Source organism: Mustela erminea, chromosome 4, assembly GCF_009829155.1.
Source record: "Mustela erminea isolate mMusErm1 chromosome 4, mMusErm1.Pri, whole genome shotgun sequence".
Lineage (NCBI taxonomy): Eukaryota > Metazoa > Chordata > Mammalia > Carnivora > Mustelidae > Mustela > Mustela erminea.
Genome location: NC_045617.1, coordinates 119,480,501 through 119,504,660, shown reverse-complemented (window position 1 = coordinate 119,504,660; position 24,160 = coordinate 119,480,501). Strand labels below are relative to the sequence as shown.

The window sequence follows — 24,160 nt, the reverse complement described above, 5'->3', positions numbered from 1 at the left end:
AGACAAGCCATAGGAATGGTAAATTTTTGAGGTGCCCTGTACAAGATTTTGTGGGGTCATAGTTCTGCTGAATGGCATCATTTTCTCTAGCAGTAATAAGGTGCTGGTTATCAGAATGCTGGATGCCAGCCTAAGGAGATCTTCTAGGCCACTGGATCCCACGTCTTGCCCAGCAGAACCTCCTAGAAATCTTCCCTAAAGCACAGATTCTACAGAATCACTGCCCAGAGATTCAGATCCTGAATCGGTGGCGAGGGCTGGAAAGCTGTGTTTTTAATTAGCTCCCTACTGATCCCCACATAGCCAGGTAAGAGTTGGCAGGTCCTGAAGATGTTTCTTTTTTCCATTTTATTGAGGTACAATTAACAACTAGGAATTATATATATATGATATATATATATATTTTATATATATATAAAATATATATATATTTTAGGTGTTCAACTTGATGTTTTGCTATATGTATACATTGTGAAATGAATTATATATATAATATATATTATATATATTATATATATATATATTTTAGGTGTTCAACTTGATGTTTTGCTATATGTATACATTGTGAAATGATTGCACAATCAAGCTAATTAACAGATCCAGTTCCCATGGTAGCTAGAGTCTTTTGTGTGTATATGTGTTGACAACATTTGAGATCTACCCTCAATAAATTTCAAGTATGCAATACAGTATTGTTAACTATATCAGCATGCTGTATGTTAAGATCTCCAGAATTTATTCATCTTGGATAACTGAAAATTTCTACCCTTTGACCAATAGCTCCCTTTTATATCTCTCCCTAAGCCCTCGTTACTACCATTCTATTCTATGCCTCTGTGAGTTTAACTATCGTAGATTCCACATGGAAGTGAGATCATGCAGTATTTGCCTTTCTGTCTTTTTACTTTGCATATTTTACTTAGCATATAGCTAATTAGCATATGTATTATGTATAATATATAAACAATATATTGCATATATTGTATATATTCATACATATATACAATGGATATATATTCAGAAGTGGGATTCCTGGATGTATGATAGTTTTATTTTTAATTTTTTGAGGACCTTCTATACTGTTTTCCATAATGGCTGTACCAATTTACATTCCCACTACCAGTGTACAAAGATTGCCTTTTCTCCACATCCTCAGCAACACTTACCTTTTGTCTTTTGATAATAGCCATCCTAACAGGTATAAGATGACATCTCTCCTTGTATGTCAAGGAGGTTTCCACCTATGTTTTCTTCTAGGATTTTATGGTTTCAGGTCTTACACTGAAGTCTTTAGTCCATTTTGAGTTGATTCTTGCACATGGTGTAAGACAAGGGCCCAGTTTCATTCTTCCATATATAGATACCCACTGCTCCCAACAATATTTATTGAAGAGACTCCTTTCCCCACTGCGTGTTTCTGAAACTCTTTTGAAGACCAACTGACCATAGATGCACTGATTTATTTCTGGGCCCTCTATTCTGTTCCATTTGCCTATATGTCTGTTTCTATACCAGTACCATACTGTTTTGATTGCTTTGTAATATATTTTCAAATTGGGCAGGGCCTCTCCCGTGGGGCTGGGGAAGTCCCTTTTCTCCTTAGCCAGGGCTGGAGGCCAAGATCAGCCCTTGAGGGTCATTGTCAGGGCTGCCACAAGCTGGCAGCCTTGTTTTCCTGCCTCAGACATCTAGAGTTGCTGGGAGCCCCCAGTTGGTCTATACCAGGCATGCTGACCCCCCAGCCAGACTAGGGTCTGAAGTGGCAGCATGGGGCCTCTGGCTCTCTTTAGGTAGTGCCAGGCTCTCATGAGCTGATCCTGAGCTATGTTGCCCTCAAAGTACCTTGGCCCCCTGCCTACCCCATAGACAACACCTAACAAACACACCTAAACAGGTAGTCACGTACCACAAAGATGCCTGTGAGGGAGTAGGACCTCTCACCTCCTGCTGTCCTACTAAACAATTTCTTTGGCCCTGGGGGATATCACTGGGGGAGGAGATGGTGTCCAAAAGAGGGAACTTCTGTTGTAGAAGGGGCATCCAAGGTCACCTAACTCAGGGAGGATCACCATTTTTCCCTGTGTGGATTAGCTTAGGTGTGGACAGCCCACTCCATCCACCCACTCAGAGCTGTCTCCTGCATAGAGTCCCGTACAGGACTGTGAGGTGTGGAATGGTGAGGAAGAGCTGTGAGTAGGCGCCGGAGAAGGAGGAGCACCACAGGCGTCAGGGCAAAGAGGTCAGACCTGACAGTACACCAGCCACAAGTGCCAAGCCCCACTTCTAAGTAGTTAGCTGTATTAACTGGACAGCTTGGGCTCCCCACAGTTGCAAATGGGAAAAGTATTCTGTGTTGAAATGCCTATGTCATCAGCTGGCAAAATAATGTTTTAGAAAAGTTGTCAAGTTCTCACAGTTTTTCTTCACTAATAAAAGTTCTGAAAGCATTTTCTTTTGTTCTAAAAGCAATAAACTACTTTCTGTGGGCAAAAAACCTAGGAAATGCGATGCTTTATTGTTCTTATTGCTCAAAACTGTTTTGGCTATTTGGGGTCTTCTGTGTTTTATGTAATTAAGATTATTTTTTCTATTTCTGTAAATAATTCCATTTGGATTTTGACAGGAATTGCACTGAATCCATAAATTAGCTTGGGTAGTCTGGACCTTTTAACAATATCCTTCCAATCCATGAACATTAAGGTCTTTTCTTTTATCTGTGTCTGCTTTGATTTTCTTCATCAGTGTTTTACAATTTTCAGTGGACAGGTTTTTCATCTCTTTGGTTAAGTTTATTCCTAAATATTTTGGTCTGTTTGTTGCTATGTGATTAAGACTGTTTCCTTAATTTTCTTTTCAGATAGTTCATTGTTAGTGTAAAGAAACATCACGGATTTTCACACGTTGGTTTTGTTTCTTACAACTTTACTAGATTCATTTATTAGTTCTAATAGTTTTGTTTGTTGTTGAGTCTTTGGAGATTTCTACATATATGATCATGTCATCTGAAAACAGAGGTAAATTTATTTCTTCCATTCTGTTTTGGATGCCTTTCATATCTTTTTCTTGTCTAACTCCTTTAGCTAGGATTTCGAGTACTGTGTTGAATAAAAGTGGCCAAAGTGCGTATCTTTGCCTTGTATCAGATCTTAGAAGAAAAGCTTTCAGGTTTTCTTTATTGACTATGATGTTAGCTGTAGGCTTTTAATATATGGCCTTTATTGTGTTGAGGTTGAGTTCCTCTACATCTATTTTGCTGATAATGTTTGTCCCATATAGATGTTGTCAAATGCTTTTTCTGTGTCTATTCATCTACTGTGAGATGATCATGTTTATCTTTCATTCTGTTAATATGCTGTGTCACATTGATTTGCCATTATTGAACCATCTTTTCATCCCACAGATAAATCCCACTTGGTCATGGTGTATAATCCTTTTAATGTGCTGTTGAATTGGTTTGCTAATGTTCTATTGAGTATTTTAACATCTGTGTTCATTAGGGATATTGGTCTGTGGTTTTCTTTTCTTGTATTATCTTTATCAGGCTTTGGTATTAGGGTATTGCTGGGCTCATAAATGGTTTGGAAGTGTTCCCTGTATTTTTTGGAAGAGTTTTAGATGAATTGGTTTTAATTCTTTGAATGTTTGATAGAATTCACACATTAAGCCATCTGGTCCTGGGATTTTCTGTTGGGGGGTTTTTTATTACTCCTTCAATTGTCTTATTATTCATCTGTTCAGGCTTTCCATTTCTTCTTGATTCTATCTTGTTATATGTTTCTAGGAGCTTTTTCATTTCTTTTAGGTTATCCAATTTGTTGGTATATAATTACTCATAAAGTTCTCAATGATCTTGTTTATTTCCATGGCATCCATTTAATGTCTCCTCTTTCATTTCTGATTAGATTTATTTCAGGTTTCTTTATTTTTTCTTAGCCTAGTTAAGGGTTTATCAAATTTTTTTATCTTTTCAAAAGACCAATATTCAGTTTTGTTGATATCCTCTATCTTTATCCTCTGTCTTATTTATTTCTGTTTTATTAGTTCTTTCTATCTACTAACTTGGCGTTTAGTCTGTTCTTTTTCTAGTTCCTTGAAGTGTAAAGTTAGGTTGTTTATTTGAGATCTCCTAACTTCAGTGAGCAGCTTAATGACCATTATTTTGAATTCTCTGTTGAGTAAACCACATATTTCTATTTCATTAGGATTGATTTCAAGAAATTCATATTGTTCTTTTGTTTGGAACATATTTCCCTGTTTCTTCATTTTCCTTGACTCTGTGTTGGTGTCTGTGCATTAGACAAAACAGCCATCTCTCCTGGTCTTCATGTACTGGCCTCATACAGGAGAAGACCCTTACCAATCATCCTAATCAAAGATTCACTTATTCTCTGTTGTCCCCAGGAGATTAGCAAATTCCAGCCCCTCTCCTATGGACAGGCTTTTAGAAGCCACATCCTCAGTCAACAGCTTGAAAAGTCAGGGTGCTGGATGTGCAGTCTAATTCCTTCCACAGAGAAGCTGGGGGCTGGGTTTTATCACCTGCTCACTCTGTGCTGAGCCAGGGAGAGGAGCTGCAAGAAGTGCTTGCACGCCCATTCAGTTTAGTTTTGTTGGGATATTTTCTCACTCTCCCAGTACACACAAAGCAGAAATATCACAGGGAACAATGGTCATGGGTGTAGTTACTGTACCTTTACCTGACTCATCTGCACCCTAGAATATTTGTGCGTAGAAAAGGAAAAACTAAATTATTAAGGATCTAGAAGCTCTGATTTGGGAAATTGCTCTGAATTTTGTGTAGAGGACTTTCTGCCCTCTGGAGGGAGGAAGGGTACTGGTGGAAGATACTCAAGTAACTGCCCTTGGAAACTGACCTATGAGCAGCACAGAAGATGAAGGAGAAGAGGGACATCAAGCAGAGAAATGAGGAGGTACAGACAACTCCTGATTATTTGTGGGATTCTTCAAGGAACCTGAGAAGACATTGCAAAAGAGGAGCTTAAAGGGCTAGTATGCTTACTGATGACGCATGTAGGAGCTCAGAATACTGGGTTTGGGAATATCACTATAAATATGAAGATTTTAGATTTTTGTAGAAAAAATATTTTAAGTTATTTAAAGAATAAGCTGTATCAAACTTGCTTAATTTCCTTCATTTATTAAAAAATAAAGTTATTATATTCCTAAAACAAGAGAATGCTATTGTCTGTATATTTAATTTTAAGAAATTATTTGAGCAAGTTTTTCATCCTTTTCATCAGGATAAACATTGAAAACGTAGGTCGTTTCACAGCTGGTTATATATTCTTTTTCCAAAGGCTATTATTCACTGACTTACAGTTAAAATTTCTGCTAAATGTGCTACAAAGTGTCGCCTTGTCTCTCTCCCATTCTTCTCAATCCTTATTATATAATTTAAGGTCATGAATATTCCACTTGAAGGTTTATTTCCATCTGTTCAGTACCACCCATATCTACTAGCCTAATTATATCATTTATATTTTAAACATCTAGAAATCAACTCTATAACAAAAATGTCTAAGAAGTAATAATCTCATGTACCATTAGCTTTTTTTCTCTTTACAATTCTTAGTCAAGCCTAAAATGAACACCTCCCCTTTGAAGAATGGACCCCTACAGCCCCTCAGCCTTCTCGTCTACCATGTGACAGATTTCTATCCAGGCCACATTAAACTCCACTGGTTCGTAAATGGACAGGAGGAAAACAGCTAGGGTATGTCCACCAACCTGATCTGTAATAAAGACTGGATCTTCCAGATCCTGGTGATGTTGGCAATGACCCTTCAGCAGGGAGATGGCTGTGCCTGCCAAGCAGAGCACCCCCTGGATGGTCCTGTCACTGGGGAGTGGAGGGAGTTATTCCCTGATGACCGTGTGGGCTCCAAATTCTGAAGAACAGGGGATGTTCTAGCTCTGGGGTCCACTCATCTTTGTGTGTACACCGCTGTCATATCTATCCCCATCTTTTTCCTAGAGAAGTCCCTGAGAATAGTTCAGAGCTGTGGCTGCAGAGGCTTGGCTACTCTGACCTAGAGGATGCTAAGGATTCATAGATCTCTGCTCGGCTCAGAAAACGTAGGAAACTCAGACACCTTCCTGAATTACCCTCACACATGGGAACTGTTCTCTGCCTCGGTCTTTTAGCTTAGTTATTTTGAGAGGCAGCTACCAGAATTAGCAGGTGTGTCCTTTTTGAAGTCACAGTCTAATTTCCAGAACTTGGGGGTCTTTTCTAAATTTCCCCTTTCTCCAAAATATGTATCTCTCATAGCCTTCATATTGCTATTCTAGAATCAGACAGTACCTGAGGCGGAGGGTGGGACTGACCCTTAGACTGTGTTTCCCAGAGGCACACTGATTCTTCCCAGAGAAATGCTGGTTAGAATCTTGGGCTTTGTGCTGGGGCTCAGCTTCCTTGTAGTGGGCATCTTAGTGCCCATGAGGATCAAGAAAAGTAAGGAAACCTGAGAAGTGGCTGAGGTTTGCTTTCCTGGAGCCCGCTGAATCAGATTGTCAGGGAGCAGAAAGGCCTGGCGGGAGAGAGAAATCCCTAGGCTGGAATCTTATCCCAACCAGACACATGGGGGCTGCAGATACTCAGGTCATGCCTGAGTTCAGTTAGTAACAGATGAGTCCAACCAGCTCCTGCCTTACTTCAGGCTTCTGAGCATGACAATGGAAATGAGATGGGAACGTTTACCTAACTAACATATTTTTAATGGCTAATTACATCCCCTTTTCTCCTTTCACTTTCACATAATGAGGATCTTGAAAACCAATTAATACTCTGGCTTTGTTTTTCTTTGGGGATGGGTTGCAGAAAGTCTTTTCATTGCACCGTGACTCTGAAGCTTCTACTGGGAAGAGGGTCTCGGGCCTGAACCTCTCTTTCAACTTCAGCCCGGTAGCAAGTATGGAAAATGAACGTTACTTTGCTCCGTTGATGAAGGAAGCCCAGAGAAACTCTTATTTGTCATCAGGCTAAGCCTCGGTCTCTCAGCAAAGTTTTCTTTCCTGAGACTTAGAGAAAGAGAGGTCAGCAACCTGAGATAACTATAATTTTTCCTTTTCCCTCCACAGGGCTCCTGATCTGACCTGAAGACAAGCATGTGCCCTGGAACAAGAATTTTTCTATCTTTCCTCAGTCCCAGAGGCAGGTTCTGGGACAGACTTCGGCCTCCCAAGGGGATGTTACTGCCAAGTAATTGCTCTGAAACTAGTTTCTATAGTTGTTCTCTTTGATTCCATGCACACTTTCTCTCAGGGCCTGTATCCAAGTTCCCTTTTGGAGTTCCATAAATAATAAAAAGCCATTGTTCTTGTCTGTTTTAAGAATATTCCCCAAGCCATCTCTGCCATTGCTTTTGTTTGAGGGTTTTGGTAAAAAGACTAGGAGTTCATGAAGAAGTTCATTGTTGTGTATACACAGGCAAGAAGGAAACCCCGTAAAGGAGATATCCTGACTCTAGGGAAAGGTGGCAGCTTGGACATGGACCTCCTCTGAATTCACCCTCTATCTTTGGGCTGCACAAAGATAGTGATTTATGTTTGTTACCTTTATCCCTGTAGGTCTGGAACCATTCTTAGTTATTCTAGGATGAGCAGACAGCAAATTTCATGTTATATGACCTATATTCACACAGCACTGATTCAATATATAACTTATGAAGAGCGTATTTTACCATTACCATTAAGAAATCAAATTAAGTGGTGCCTGGTGGTTCAGTTAAATGAACATCTGACTATTATTGTGGCTCAGGTCACAGTCTTGGTCCTGGGACAGAGTCCTGCATCAGGCTCACAGCTAGCAGGGATATCTGCTTAAGGATTCTCTCTCTCCTCCCTCTGCCCCACCCCTAAAATAAATCTTTTTTAAAAAGAAATCAAATTAAGATCAGAATTTAAAATTGGAAATATAATGTAATAAACTTAAATAAATCCTTTTCTTTGCACACCATGATGAATAGTCCTTGACCAAACAAGGCTTAGCCTTTTTAATGCAACAAGTTATAGAAGACACAGACTTATGCCTTAAGTGTGTAGTCATCAGACCATCCAGGCCTCCTGTCTCAGCAATTCACACAGTGTTAAAATGCTCAAAGCAGTCGATGCAGTTCTCTTTTTTAAACATTTTTTTTTACAATCCAAAGTGATTTTTATGAAATTATTTTGAAAGTCGAGGTAAGGTCTAAGTGGTCCTTTTTGCATAAAATATAGATTACTTATTACCCCTGGAGCACATCCTGAGCGCTCAGAAGAATTCTGACACGCTGAGGTGGTGCTCCTCTCTCCTTAGCTCCTTTCCAGCCACATCTGCATCTCGTTCGCCTCCCCTGGTCCCCGCCCCTTGTCGGTTCCCGCTGCTCACTCCTCTCCGGCTGCTCCCCTCCCATCATGCCCCGCGTGGGACCAGCTTCCCCCATTTCCGAGAGAGGTGGAGACTGAGGGTTACTGAGCCCAGAGTAAGCATAGCTGGGGTCTGCAGAAGGGACTGGATGATTAAGTGAGGGCCCTGAGCATGGCGAATCCACCGTCACTCCCATAACCTGTTAGGTGCGCGCATTGCTCCATTTAACCCTCATAATTCAAGTTGTTTTCTTTTCCTTTTCTATTCCAGGTACCTCTGCAGTGGCCACTGTGAGCCAGGCGGTGAGGAGAAAATGAGGCCGGGCAGGGCATGGAGGAGCTCTGAATCCAGTACTTATTACTTCCCTTTCTGGTGGAAGGAGAAGGGGTGGAAGTGAAACAGCTCAGCGGGGCTCAGCCGACCAGAAAACGTCAGGAGGGACTTCTCGGTGCCTGGGAAAGAGGCGAGAACCGACATGGCTGAGAAAGCCTTAACCTATGTGGGGTTCAGGGATAAGAGGAAGAGAACAAAAGTGGAGACATGATAATCACCTTCCTTTTAATGGGATCAATTGGAAATACATCTATGAAATTGATTCTAGACTATTTTTTATCTGTAGTAACTTTTGTGAATGGATAATTTTCTTCATAATTTTATGTTGATTTTTTGTACCATATAAGAACCCACTTGCTTATTTTTAAGTCATGTTATATTTTACCCTTTCGTTCCTTTGATAATCTTGGAGGACTCTGATGTTTCCAGACATGGAATCAAAATGCAAAAAATACTATTTCACTTCAATTACTATTTTTATTTCTTCTTAAAATTTTTATCTTCTTTATACAAGATTTCTCTAATATTTTACTACTTAGTCTAAAATTAACTCTGCTTTATAAATTTTATTTTTTTAAATAAATTTATGTATGGGCGCCTGGGTGGCTCAGTGGGTTAAAGCCTCTGCCTTGGGCTCCGGTCATGATCCCAGGATGCTGGGATCGAGCCCCACATCGGGCTCTCTGCTCAGCCGGGAGCCTGCTTCCCCCTCTCTCTCTGCCTGCTGCTCTGCCTTCTGTGATCTCTGTCTGCTAAATAAATAAATAACAATCTTTTTAAAAAATAAATAAATTTATGTAGAACTGTAGTAAAAGCCCTTGGTACTTAATAACAATATGATAGAACTTATATTGTTAAAATTAATTGTGTATTGTAATTATTCAACTGTTTTTCTGTTTTGAATTAGCTTTGCAGTATAATAATGAACATTTCTTGATTCCTTACTATGTGCAAGGCTTGGTTTTAAGAGATTCACAAATACAGAGTATTATCCCAGTTAGATTTCCCAATAAACCAATGACATAGGCTCCATAATAACCTCTGTTCAACACAAGAGGAAACTAGTCACAGTGAGTTTTTAAAAAAAAAAAAATCAGGAATACATATCAGGAACCACCTATAAGTGAGCAAGGGATTGTTTGGTTTTTACAAATTCTGCCCCCCCACAAAAAAATATTGAAATGCAAAGGAAGGATGGACCCCAGAGCTTAAAGTTAGGGAGTCTAATCCCCCTAGATCTTCAACACACTTTTGAGGGTTTGCTCTGTCCCAGAACATGTCCGTGCAAGGCGGATGGCATTCCACCATGGAGTGGGAATGATATTCCTTGAGATTTGTTCCTAGGGCAGAAAGTATATTAAAAAATCAAGCCTTATGACTCACAGTTGCTCAGAAAGAGGATCCCTTTCCTTATACTGTCTTCAGTGAATTGTATACCTTAAAGAATCATGTGCTTTACACCACACTTCTGTATGGTGAGTAACAATTCCTGCTTATTGGTTCCTTTTTCAGAATCTGGCCACAGTCAGGGGCTATAGAAGGCAATCCAGGCTCATTTTTAGTATTTTAATATTATAGTATATAGTATATAAATTAATATATTAATACATCTTAGGGGTGGGGCCCATTGAGTGAGAGCTGCTCTGACTGCAAGTGTCTCAGCCCCCATCCTTTCCCAGGCTCCAGGATGGTGGTCTTGAGGATCACTGAGGTCCCAGGGATGGCAGCCCTCATGATGTCCTTGGTGATGCTGAGCTCCCCTTTGGTTCAGAGCAGAGACAGCCTAGGTAAGTGCAGAGCTGCTCCTCTGGGAGAATCGAGCTCAGGAGTACGACCTTATCCCAAGGTCGTATCCCAAGGTCGTATCCCTAAGGAAAACCTTAGGAAGTTTTCCGTGTGGGCCCAGTCCCTGAGAAAGACTTTAAGGCTCTGACATCGTGCAAGCACTGCTATTCTCACCAGAGAGAGAAGGAGATGAGGGTGTGCATGTGATTGGGACAATGGTACCTGGTGGTCTGGAGTGGTTTTGGAGGGACAAGGTTCTCACAGATGTCATCAAAATGACATTTCAGCGTCCATCAAAGATCAGAAAAGGGGGCACCTTGGCTCAGTGTGTTAAGCCTCTGCCTTCGGCTCAGGCCATGATCTCAGGGTCCTGGGACTGGGTCCTGCATCAGGCTCTCTGCTCAGCAAGGAGCCTGCTTCCCTCTCTCTCTCTATCTTCCTGCTTCTCTGCCTACTTGTGATCTCTCTCTGTCATATAAATAAATAAATAAATAAAACCTTTTTAAAAAAATCAGAAAAGGGAAATAAGGGTTAGTCTGCATTGTCCAAGATCTGAAGATCACCGTGTAGAATCAGTGCTCCAGGTAAGGGTCCCTTCCACAGAACCAGGCAGGAACTGTCACTGGAACCAGTGAGGAGCCAATGATGGCCAGAGCAGCAGAGGAGAGTGATGAGGGCAAGCCATGGTTAAGGCCCATAGGGTACATACTGCAGCTGGCCACATCCCCACACCCCCCATGTCCAGAACTCCCTCATCCAGCACATTAGGATGGGGCCAGAGAGGAAGCAAGAAACAGGAAGTGGCATCCTCCTCAAGCTGCCCATTATGCATAATTTTATATTATAACTTCTAGGTTTCTGTATCACGTCCTCATAGTACCTCTTAATTTCTAGTTTCAGTTTACCACCAAGGCCATGTGTAATAGAATGGTGAGCAGTTTATGTTAAAACTCTCCATCTGAGGGCACCTGGGTGGCTCAGTGGGTTAGGCCTCTGCTTTCAGCTCAGGTCATGATCTCAGGGTCCTGGGATTGAGTCTCGAATTGGGCTCTCTGCTGTACAGGGAGTCTGCTTCCCCTCTTCTCTCTCTCTCTCTGCCTGCCTCTCTGCCTACTTGTGATCTTTCTCTGTCAAATAAATAAAAAAAACAAAAAACAAAAAACTCTCCATCTGAAACAGATACTCATCCATATCCCCATACTTTGCTCCAGCCCCAGAGACCCTGCAGGAGACATGACATTAATTGACAATTGAGATTCAGACATCAGTAAACCAGCTAACGTGCTGGGATCTGCAAAGATGGTTGCAGGTACCCCTGAAAAAATATGGAGGGAATAAAGTAAAAATAAAGTAAAAAAAAAAAAAAAGGTAAAGATAAAGTTAAATAAATAAATAAATAAAATTAAGAAAACTTAAGGTGGAGGACTAGTGGATGGGGTACAGTATGACGTAGTAGAAAAGAAGACATGAAGTCACTAAAGGCTTAACTTTACTATGGGAAACTCCTGCAAAACAGGACAATGGATCTTTTCCGCTGTCTGGAGGAGGAGAGGAAACCTGGGGGTCAGAGTCCAGAAGTGGTCAGAATTCTGGGTAAAATAAAAGGGGGTGAACTAAGGAGGTTCACAGCAGGATGGAGAAAGTGAGATGAATAGTTCCAAGTAAATCAACCCCATGGCCCATGGTGACACCAACCATCCTTGTGTCCTCAACCCCATGCTGTAGGCTAGGGAAGTACCCGGGCAGAGCAAACACTCTCTAAGCCCAACAGGCTCAGGAGCTGCAATAACTACATCCACATTACAGGTCCAAGGTATGTGCTCCTAGGGAACTGAAGATACAGAGACTGAGGAAAGGCCCAGGAGTCACAAAGAAGGCACCAGAAATGTCTAACACACACAGGTATTTTTTGGTCCTTGGAATTACTTAGAATGGATGCTCTGTAGGGAGGAGTCCCAGAGAAAACCAGGGCCTAAAGACGATCCAGTGTGGGGATTAAATTGTCACCATACATCAATATTCAGCATTTATTGAGTACTTTCTATGTATGAGGCCTTTCGCAGGTGCGAAGTGCGAGTAGGATCACAGACAGGCAGGGATTGGAGGGGTCTTTGGGGACATCGATCATTGGTGTTGAGGAGCACAGACATTCAGAGGCACTGGAGCTTTAAAGTAGATCTGTTGCTGGGCATTCCGCTATATCCTCTTCTATCTCATAAGGGTTGTCACCTGCAATACAACAAACACAGTGAGGTTACAACTCCCTATTTAACTTTGCATCCTCAATACCTAAAGACCAGGTTTTTAGGTCCCCCTGGGCCCCAAAGAAGGCCTCTGGGATATTGGTGATGTTCTATTCCCTGACCTAGGTACCAGTTACATGGGTGTTCGCTTGATAATCACTGGCTGTACATTAATGTTTTATATATTTCTTACGTATGTCTGCTCATTCACAGTAAAAGGGTTTAAAAAGAGAGCCAAAGAAGGATATTAGTAATTTGAGGGAAAAAAAAAAAAGGAACCAATGAATCAAGCAGAAATATTGAGTTTTAATAATGGTTGGAATAAAGGATATTTAGATGAAACAACTAGTGGGACTTCTGCAACTGAATAATAATAAACAAGAGGTCAGACTGAGAAATGTTCTCAAGGGGCAGTGTGAAAGTTTAAACAAGAGGAAACATAAAAGAAAAACTGTGAGACATGGAGGATCAATGCGGACATCCTAACGTCTTGCTAACCACCCCCCCACTAGGAAGTGGGGGAAATAGTAAAAGGAGATGAAATGTCTGGAAAAAAGAATAGATTTCTAGGCTTTATAGAAAGATGAAATAACTTAGTTTGACATGGTACATTGATGAAAAATAGAGTTTTTAAAAAACATGTCTCCTTAAAAAGCACATATTTAATACATTATAAGAAAACTGTAAGAACTTCAAAGACAAAAAAATTCTCAAAAAAACCATTCTCAACACTTGCAGAGTGAGCAGTTCCACTGATAAAAGAACAAGAGTAGATCGATCTGGAAAAGAATTAATAAACATCACTCCTATCAAGAGCAGCACTTAATGGGATGTCACTTGCATAGAACTGAAGAAAAAGAACTTTCAATCCCAAAATATATACCCACAACACACAGTCATTTTAATATATGAATACTTTCAAACATTTCAACATTAGATGCTTTGCTATTTTTAAAAAAAAACCACTTTTAAAATACTTTTTAGATAAATTTTAAAAGACTTTATTTATTTGACACACTTTAAAAATACTTTTTATAATTTTTTAAAGAGATTTTATGTTTATCTGAGACACACACACACACACACACACACAACACAGAAAGAGAGAGATCACAAGTGTGAGGAGATGCAGAGGGAGAAGCAGGCTCCCTGTTGGGATGGGAGCCCAATGTGGGACTCAATCACAGGACCCTGGGATCATGACCTGAGCTGAAGGCAGATGCTTAACTGACTGAGCCACCAAGGTTCCCCTAAAATACTTTTTTAAAAAGCACCCCCCCCAAAAAAGAGAAACACATCTAAGAGAGAGGTGTGGAAAATAAGAAAGATCAAATAATTTCAAAAAGTTATTGTTCTCTTAAAAAGCAGAGGCTAAATTTTTTTTAAAGTAAGAAAAATGTGGCATGCCTGGGTGGCTCAGTCAGTTAAGTGCTGGCCTTTGGCTGGGATCATGGTCCCAGTGTCCTGGGACTAAGTCCCACATCAGGCTCCTTGCTCAGCAGGGAGCCTGCTTCTTCCTTTGCCTGCTACTCCCCCTGCTTGTGCACTCTCTCTCACTCACAAATAAATAAAATCTTTTTTTAAAAAGAAAAAATGTATTTAAAATGAACGAAAACTAAAAATGTGATTAATATTAACACAAAGGAAATCCTAGGTAGTGATAATAGGGAGAAACGAAAAACACTGCAAAGTGCTTGTCTCTTTTGTGGGGCAGGAAGAATAAAGGGATTTATCAGTGTTCTAATTAATGTAATTAGAGCATTAAGATAAACCATTTCAGGGACGCCTGGGTGGCTCAGTTGGTTAGGCAGCTGCCTTCGGCTCAGGTCATGATCCCAGCGTCCTGGGATCGAGTCCCACATCGGGCTCCTTGCTTGGCGGGGAGCCTGCTTCTCCCTCTGCCTCTGTCTGCCATTCTGTCTGCCTGTGCTCGCTCTCTCCGCCCCCCCCTCTCTCTGATAAATAAATAAAATCTTAAAAAAAAAAAAAAAGATAAACCATTTCATGAGTACATTTAGAAAATACAACTTTTTTAGTAACAGAATTTGGCCTAGCCATTAGGAATGAGAGATGAGAAAAATGAACAAGAAAAAGTATATTAAATAAAACATTTTAATAATATGATAGTAAATTTTTAACTTAATAGTAATTGCAATTAATTGAATGAGCTAACCAACCAATTAAAAAGAAGAGCCTCTCAAATTGTACCTTCTACATAGTCTAACAAAGTCAGACAGAATACATGAATACTGAAGGTCAAAACCAAATAATGGAAAAAGACACTTCAGGCAGATAAACAAAGATAACTGATATAACAAATCACACATCTGCCAAAAGAGAATTAAAGACAAGTGGAAAAAACTAGAGCAAGAAACTGCAATGAATATGAACATATATTTCCCTGAAAATAAAACCTCAAAATACAAGAGCAACAAATGACAGAAATATGTGGAGGAAGACTCTGAATATTAAAACTCTTCAAATTAAACTGCAGATTTTAACATATCCTCAAAAACTAAGTGCAGAAGCAAAAAGAAAGTAAACAAAGATATAAAGATCTAAATAATACAAATAAAAACAAAGATCTAAATAATACAAGTAAAAGGCTCAAATAACTACATAGAGATTTCCACAACCAACAACATGCACATGGTTTTCAAGCTCACGTGGCACATCTATGAAAACAACATTCATTAAGCCACAAAGAAAACCTCAGTGTGTTCAAATGAATATCATATCATGAATATGTTCTTTGGCTATAATGCAATTGAATTCTAAACTGATGAAAAAGAATAAACAAATGAACTCCATATACCCCAAACATGCAATTAAATAATGCTAGGAATGAAAATCTAAATGACGGAACACTCGGTACTCAGTGACAACCTGTATATCAAAAGTAGTGCCTAGAAGGAAATGTCTAGCTTTTAAACAAATGTATTAAGAAAGGAAGCCTGAAAACAAATGTGATAGTCATTTCCATTAAGAGAATGGGAAAGTAGAAAAAGAGCAAAAGAAAAAAATGTAAATAATAAAGACAGTGAATTAGAATTCAGTGAACTAGAGAACAAAAAGTAGGGAAGATAAACAAAATCAAAGTTTGATTCAGTGATAGACTCATCTGGCAAAACCGTTAAGGAAAATGTAGGAGATTCAGAATGAAAAGGAGAAACAACTATATACACAGACATTTTTAAATGAAAAAAAAGTTTGTTATGATCAACTCTATTGCAATAAATCTGAAAATTTAGATTAGATGGATACACTTCTAGAAAGATAAAAAGGTCAAAACTACGGGGAGTAGTAGAAACCTGAAATAGAGTCAGGAGCATCAAAGACACCGGCTTGGAAAGCAAAGAACACCTTCCCAACAGCGCCTGTCCTAACGTGGCAGCTAGGATATTTCAAAAACAAATCGTTCCTCTCTTGTACATGTCATTCTAGAACACAGAAAAGAACAAAAGCTTTCCAAATCATCTTATGAGGCCGATGCACCTTTATTTTTAAAGCCAGCTAAGGATAGTACAAGAGTAGAAAATTATGGATTAATGTCAGCCATGTCACTGAGTCCAACAATGTATTACAAGCATGATTCATTTCCACCAAATAAGATTTGTACTAGGACAGTGTAAGTGCATGACTATTCGTTTATTTTATTGTAATGTCAGTGCCTGCCTGACATTAAGCTTCTGATTGCCAAGGCATCCATCTCAAAGATATCCATCTAAAGGAAACATATTGCCTGATACACAACTAGATAAAGAATAAAGAGCCGGGCTGCACCCCCTTGCCCTGCCCCCATGAAGTTCCCCTTTTAGAAAGTCTTGGGTAGGGGCGCCTGGGTGGCTCAGTGGGTTAAGCCGCTGCCTTCGGCTCAGGTCATGATCTCAGGGTCCTGGGATCGAGTCCCGCATCGGGCTCTCTGCTCAGCAGGGAGCCTGCTTCCTCCTCTCTCTCTCTCTGCCTCTCTGCCTACTTGTGATCTCTCTCTGTCAAATAAATAAATAAAATCTTAAAAAAAAAAAAAATAGAAAGTCTTGGGTGACCTAGATAACAAACTGCTTGAGTGACCCTGCTTTTCCCTTCTTGTGCTTTAACTCCAGTTCTTACTTTTTAAATTCACCAATAAAGCATGACCCTGTGAAATCTGAGGAACCCCTTCCTCAACCCCAATTATGGCAGATCCCCAGGTCTCTCCCACCCCCTACAACTTCACTGTGTGGCTCTGATCAGGCCACGTACCCTCCAGGACTTGTGAGAAATAAATCAATATATCTTGTTTTTCTCAAAGGTCCCTGATGGTTGTCGCTGAGGAGTGTCCTGCAGTCATAAGAACCATAAGGGCCTGTCTGAGAAATGCCTGTAGGGATTCTCCCCAAGTAATAGGGACCCAGGTGAGTTCTCCAGGCATTCTTAGCTGGTCACATCACCATGGAGAGGCTGAGACCACACAAAACACCTAGCTAGAAATGCATTGAAATCTCAATGTCAGAAAATCAATAATATGATAAAAAAATTAGTAAACCAGAAAAGAACATTTGTATTAATTTCAACTGAATTCAACTCAATAACTGCATAAACAATTTGATCAATTTTACCATATGGCAAAGCTTATTAACCAAAAATCTATAGCATATATATTTATGGAGAAATTAAATGCATTCCCTTTGAGATTATGCAAAAGGTAGGATGTCCTTTAATAATTACATATGTTTAACACAGTATTAGAGGTTCATAGACATCACTATGACAACAGAAGAAAATCAAGGTTATGAAGATTGTCAGGGAGCAATAAAATGACTGCAGAAGACCTATATAATCTACATATTGGATAAAATTGAGCTTCTGGAGTCCCAAGGGCTGAGTTCAAATACAGACTCTGTACCTTTCAAACTGGGTGATCTTGGACAGGCTCCTTCACCCCCTTCATGTCTGCTTCCCCTCTGTATGATGGGGAAATAATGGCACCAACTTCCAGACATAAGTAACTGAATACATAAGAAGCATATAGAATAGGGCCTGGTAAGTAGTAAGCAACTCAGCCAATGGTCTTATCATTGTATTGTTTTCCTCTAGCCGGTGATTCGGAAATAACAAAGTGCTCAAAGAATGCCTGTTGAAGTGCTTCTCCTTCTCATCCACCACCCCACCCCCGACACTGGACTGCCTCCTCTTTTGCACTGTGTCCCTGGTACCAGCTCTGGAAAACTCACAGGAGCCCCTGCACTCAGGGATGCTGTCAGGCTGCCTGGTCTTCAGGACAATGATGCCAGTGATGATGCCCGCCATGCCTACCACCAGACCCAGGACACAGACCACAGTCTCCTTCGTCTCGGGCACCTGGATCAGCTCCTGGGCCTCTGGGGCACAAAGGAAAGACAGAGTTAGAAGGCACGGAAAGCAGCAGCTGGCTCAGGTGTAGGAGTATGAAGAGTTAGAAACTGTGAGATCACCAGTGAAGTTTGGATAAAGTGACAATAAGACACATGAGATTAAGGAAAGAAGGTGCTGCAGAGAGATGGATCCTGGAAATAAAGATGGTGTCAGGACAGCGCTGGTAAAGGGACAGAGCTCCGTACCCCAGTGCTGAAGGAGCGGCTGGTCCAGGCCCCAGTGCTCCACCTTGCAGTCATAGACATCTTCAGCCGTGGGAAGGAAGGTTAAGTAGTGGAACTTGTGGAATCTAAATTCTGTGCTGGGCAGGAAGATGGTCTCAGCTATACCTTCAGTGACCATCTGCCCATTGCGCAGCCATGTGACATTGAGCACAGGTGGGAAGAACTTGTCCACATGACAGATGAGAGTATTGGGTTGTCCCAGCTCCACAGGCTCCTTGGGAAACACGGTCACCTCAGGTGGCTCTGAGAAGAGACAGAACCTGGTAAGTCTGCTGCCTTTGACTGAATCTCAAAGGTCTCTACCAACATAACCCCTATAGACTCCAGGTTAGAGGCCACCTCTCTCATGCCAATCCTTTGTCCATTGCCCCCACACCAACTCCCAGATCGAAGTCATAGCTTCTCATGTTCCTAACTGGCCTCCCCCAGCTCAACCTGTTCTTGAATAAGAAGAAAATGAGGGGTGCTTGGGTGGCTCAGTGGGTTAAATCCTCTGCCTTCAGCTCAGGTCATGATCCAAGGATCCTGGGATCGAGCCCCACGTTGGGCTCTCTGCTCAGCGGGGAGCCTGGTTTCCCCTCTCTGCCTGCCCCTCTGTATACTTGTGATCCCTGTCTGTCAAATAAATAAATAAAATCTTTTTAAAAAGAAGAATAAATGATTCTTTTGATGACCTAAGGACCCAGATTTGTGGGCTTAATCTTGTTCATTCAATGAGGAGAGTTTCATTCATGAGTGGATATCTGAGTCTCCCATTCTCTATGCAGCAGAGGATAAAGCATGGAGAGGCTGCAGTTGGGTGGTAGAGATATGAGCAAGAGCAAGCAGTACCATTTGTGGCCCTGGTGTGGTTGGACCGTTGGATCAGGCTGTTCAAGTTCTTCTTTGCCATGACAATGTCAGCAATACCCCTCCAAGCATCAAAGTCAAAGGCATGAATAAAATCTGGGAGATGCCAGACAGTCTCCTTCTTATCCAGGTCCACATAGAACTGCTCATCCCCATCAAACTCAAACATGTACTCCCCAGAGGGTCTGTGTGTCTGGACGAACTCGGCATACACTGACATATGGCCCCCTGCTTGAAGAAGAAGGGAGATTGGAGAACAGGTGATCATGTAGAAGAGGAAACAGAACATAGGAAGCAAACAGTAATAACATGAACGAATAACACAGAAAATGAGAAATGAAAAATGAAAAAAAAAAGAAATGGGAAGAAGCAATGAGAGAAATGACTGAGAATTTAGGTTGTTTCCCTTGTTCCTGAAAACTTAAGCATCCATCACTCCTGTACAATAACAGTCACACTGAACACAATAAAAAATAATATCTATGGAGGACTTACTATGTGTTCGATTTATTTTTTACATCTTCACACCTCCACATAAAGCATTCATTTGCATGTTAAGGACCTGCCCACAAAGGTTAAGTAACTAGCCTAGGGTAGCACAGATTGAATCATCTCCTCACCCACATGCACAATTATCTCAGAATCCTTGTTAGACCAGACGTATAAAATTAGTGATAAAGCCACAGAATGGGGAGGGGGAGGGGGAGAGTGGAATAAAAATCCATCAGAGTGGAGATTTTTTTTAATTGTGAAGGAAATAAAAAGGTGTCCAGAGTCTTGGTGTCATTTATAGACTTCCAGTTACTTTTTTAGCTTTAGAATAAAAACGGTAGATTATGGAATTTTGTCCACAACACCTTCATTTAAGGCAAATTAAATTTTAAAGTGTTACATTCACACAACATTCACAAATTTTCCTGTTGACTTTATGCTGTTAAAGGTAATTTCCCCTGGAAATAAAGATTGTTGGATTTGAAACACCTATGGGATAGCATCTTCGTTTTACCTGATGTGTAAGAAGCAGCAAAGGTTTGAACAGCAGTGTCCCAGTGAAGTACTGGATATTATTTATGTAAGAAAGAGCTTTAAAAACAACCACAGCAGCAACAATGCCCTTTCAGAAACTTCTAACTACTTTGTAACTGCATGACTTAACCTGGTGATAAAAGCAGTTATTAAAAGTCTACCTTTTCCAGAAAGGAAGGAAGGAAGGAAGGAAGGAAGGGAGAGAGAGGGGGAGGGATGGAAGGAGGAAGGGAGATTAGCAAAAGAAAAAAATCTATTAATATTACAATAAAACAATGAAAATGAGAGAGTTTGGGGCTGAGAAAAAGAAAGGAACCAAGAGGAAGTGACACTCCGGGGCTCACTGGTCCAACTCCTGATTGAAAGATTTCGCCCGGGGGGTGCCTGGGTGGCTCAGAGGGTTAAGCCTCTGCTTTCGGCACAGGTCATGATCTCAGGGTCCTGGGATCGAGCCCCGCATCGGGCTCTCTGCTCAGTGAGAGTCTGCTTCCTCCTCCTCTCTCTCTCTGCCTGCCTCTCTGCCTACTTGTGATCTCCGTCTGTCAAATAAATGAATAGAATCTTTAAAAAAAGAAAGAAAAAAGAAAAAAAAAAAGAAAGAAAGATTTCACCCTGCAGCTCCAACACGAGGAGAACTTATCCTCTCCCTGGACACTTCTAGTGACAGGATTCACTGTCTCACAAAAATGCTTGGGGAAAATCACTCACCTACAGAAAAGATGAAAGAAAAAGAAAAAAGAAAAAGTACAGAGGTGGCTATTATATGGACATAATTTGTTCACCTTAGGATATCTCATTTTTATTGTTTTTGCAAATTTTTAAAACTGGCCTGTGCACTGTGAAGCAAATTACACTCTTACAGATGTTCGTTTTCATTCAGTCAAAAAAGCCTTCATTGTGAACGTTCATTCTCCAGGCACTTAAGGATATAACTCAGAAGACACGGTCCTTGTCCTCAAGCTACTTGAAATCCAAAGAATGAGAGAGACAAAGAAAAGACAGTTAGTATATATGTGGTTTCATCACTGCTGTGTTATCACAAGGTATATGCAGATGGTACTTGGGAGCAAAAGGAAAGCATTGGAATGAGATTGAAGTAAACTTCCTAGAGATGGTCTCTATGTGAGATAGCAAAGCAGAAATAGAAGGAAGTGGCATCTCTCATAGGAGACATAGGAGCAGAAAGGCATGGGACTTCATGGAGGACTCAGAGCCCTTGGATATGACTGAAGCTCAAAGGTTGTGGAAGGGCTGCACTAGGACCTGCCTTGTATGCTAATTGCAGATGTTTGAATTTGATCCACAGCCCCAGGGAAATCACTGAAGGATCTTAATCAAGACTGTAACAATAAGATTTCTACTTGAAGGTGACAGCTATAGGGAAGATGGATTGGAAGAGGCTCGTTTGTAAGTGAGACCGGCAGGACTCTTCAGAAAACAAGTGGAAAGTGATGAGGGTGTAGATGGGACAACAGCATGGGGTAAGGAGAAGGGAGGATGGGTTTGAATGGCACTGGAGAGACGAGAAGCCACAGGAATCATTAAGTGCCATGGTGGAAGAAGGAATATGAAGTGGAGTCCAGAATACCTGGGCGATGTGGAGAATTATGGCATCAGTGACAGGAAAAGTAATGAAGGAGAAGGAAGTGAGAGAAGATAAAATGTTCTTTTGGGGACATAATGAGTTTGAGTTTCTGGGAGACAAAGTGGAATTAGTTTGAGGGTGGTTGAAATAATGGATGGATCTCAAGCTAGACTGGGCTAGAGATGTACACTAGGAGTCCTCATGGTAGATGAAGTTATAAGCTTGGATTGAGTCACCCAAGAACTGTACAAAGTCATCATAACAGGGTCAGAGTGTGTGGTCCTGCATCCTGACAAACATGGACATTTAGAAAAGGTTGCTGGGACCACCTGAGCAGCTCAGTCAGAAGAACATGTGACTCTTGATCTCCAGGTCGTGAGTTCAAGCCCCACGTTGGGTGTAAGGATCACTTAAATAAACTTTTCCTTAAGGCTGAAAGGGAGAGGACTAATGAGTAGGAAGAACAAGGAGGAAGTGTGCTCCTCAAAGACAAAGAACAAGAGAAAGATTCCAGAAAGGAGGAAGTGGTCACGTTGCAAATATTACTAGTGACACAGGTAAGATATACAGAGAAGTGACCAGTGGTTTTGGTTGTAAGGATGCCACTCTCACAGCATCAGAGATGTGAGGAGACAAAAGGGAGAATGCAGGGGACTGAGAACTGAATGAAGCAGGAGAAAGCAAAAACAAGCACTGCAGACTCCAATTACAAGAAGTTTACTTCTGGACATCAAGAGCGACAGAGAGAGATGCTCTCCAGAGGATGAAAGGCCACGGCTCTCACTCATTGGCACTGTGACATGGGGTTCCCGAGACATCCCTTAGATCTCAGCCTTTTCATTTCTAGAATGAGAGTAATAAATGCCCTCCTGAAAAAACTGTTGTGAAAATGAAATGAGATCTAGCACTTGGCCAGTGTTCAATAAACACTGCTTCTTAGTGTTGTCAGAAAGACAAAAAGCAGAAGACTTCACACAAGAGAAAAAGAGGGAAGAGGAAAAATGGGAGAGATAAAAGCACCTATGGGCTACAGGTCTCCTTATAGTCCCCACCCTCTCTGGCCCACCAGAGCACTCACCCCTGATGGCTCCAGTTCCATGGGGGCTCAGCAGGGCAGCCAGGGCGATGGCTCCCAGGATCATGACTTGGGACCGGCTCCTTATGTCTTCAAGGTTTATCTGCAGTGGACCCTGTGAGGTAGACAGTGAGGAGAGATTGAGGCAGATCAGGGTAGGGAGGAGCTCAGAGTCCAGGACTTACTTCCTTATCTGGTGGAGGGAGAAGGGGTGGAGGTGAAACTGCTCAAGGGGGCTCAGCCAACTCAGAAAATGTCAGAATGGGCATCTCTGTTTGGGAGAGAAAATGATAGAACCACTGGGAGTGGATGTGGGAAAGTGTCAGGATCAATGTGACCCAGAAAGTCCCAACCTATGAGGGATTTGGGAATAAGAGGGAAAAAACTACAATAGAGACATCATAACTATCTTCGTCCTGTTCTGGCGGCTCCGGTTAGGTGAGGCATGCAACTCTTAATCAAAGAGTTGTGAGTTCAAGCCCCATGTTATGTGTGGATCCTACTTAAAACAAGAAGATCAAATTATCTTCCTCTTGAGATTGTTTTGAAATATGTTGTTGAAGTTGATTTTGTATTTTTTATGGTTAGTGACCTTTGTGAATGGATAACTATTCAAAACTTCATGTTGATTCATTTTTTTAATTAAGTTCAATTAGCCAACACATAGGTACATTTTTAGCTTTTGATGTAGTGTTCAGTGATTCATTAGTTGCGTAAAACACCCAGTGTTCGCCACATCACATGCCCTCTTTAATGCCCATCACCCGGTTACCCCATCCCCGCACCCCAGCCCCTTCTGCAACCCTGAGTTTGTTTCCCAGAGTCCAGACTTTCTCATGGTTGGTCTCCCTCTCTGATTTCTTCCCATTCAGTTTTCCCTCCCTTCCCTTATGGTCCTCTGCGCTATTTCTTATACTCCACATATGAGTGAAACCGTATATTTGTCTATCTCTGCATCAATTCCTTTTTTTTTTTTTAAGACTTATTTATTTGAGAGAGAGCAGGAGTTGGGAGGTGGGGAAGAGGGAGAGAAACTCAAGCCAACCCCTTCTGTGCGCAGAGCCTGACTTGAGGCTCAATTTCACAACCCTGAGATCATGACCTGAGCCCAAATCAAGAGTCAGACCCTTAACTGAGCCACCCAGGCATCCCTTCATGTTAATTCTCAGTATCATATAGGAATTCATCTGTTATCAAATGATACTATATTTACCATTTTATACCTTTGATAATTTTACAGGAATTCTTTGATGTTTCCAGGGAGATAAACAGAAGGCA

At 41.1% G+C, this 24,160-nt stretch overlaps 1 protein-coding gene, 1 long non-coding RNA gene and 1 other non-coding gene across 3 annotated transcripts; 2 read left to right on the top strand and 1 right to left on the bottom strand.

Annotated features, from left to right (window-relative positions):
- Window positions 1-1,562: 1,562 nt before the first annotated feature.
- LOC116589626 lies at window positions 1,563-1,690 on the top strand. The gene has a single exon (XR_004285385.1).
- Window positions 1,691-8,393: 6,703 nt separating this feature from the next.
- On the top strand, window positions 8,394-9,026 carry LOC116588938. The gene is made up of 2 exons (XR_004285127.1): window positions 8,394-8,483; window positions 8,639-9,026. It is a non-coding gene; the product is annotated as an uncharacterized LOC116588938 (long non-coding RNA).
- A 3,485-nt stretch (window positions 9,027-12,511) lies between these two features.
- Window positions 12,512-23,004, bottom strand: LOC116588936 (RLA class II histocompatibility antigen, DP alpha-1 chain). Its single transcript, XM_032340702.1, has 5 exons — window positions 22,886-23,004; window positions 19,179-19,424; window positions 18,309-18,590; window positions 17,943-18,089; window positions 12,512-12,715 (listed from the first exon to the last, which is right to left on the bottom strand). Exons 1-5 carry the CDS (start codon window positions 22,947-22,949, stop codon window positions 12,654-12,656), a joined length of 801 nt encoding a protein of 266 aa, XP_032196593.1. The 5' UTR covers window positions 22,950-23,004; the 3' UTR covers window positions 12,512-12,653.
- Between the last annotated feature and the right edge of the window lie 1,156 nt (window positions 23,005-24,160).

Excerpts from the sequence above, each read along its gene's own strand:
- LOC116588936 (XM_032340702.1), bottom strand. The coding sequence starts at position 22,949 with ATGATCCTGGGAGCCATCGCCCTGGCTGCCCTGCTGAGCCCCCATGGA. Across the intron at positions 19,425-22,885 it reads TGGAACTGGAGCCATCAGGG|GGGGCCATATGTCAGTGTAT; the intron begins GTGAGTGCTCTG and ends TTCTTCAAGCAG. Across the intron at positions 18,591-19,178 it reads CCACACCAGGGCCACAAATG|AGCCACCTGAGGTGACCGTG; the intron begins GTACTGCTTGCT and ends GTCTCTTCTCAG.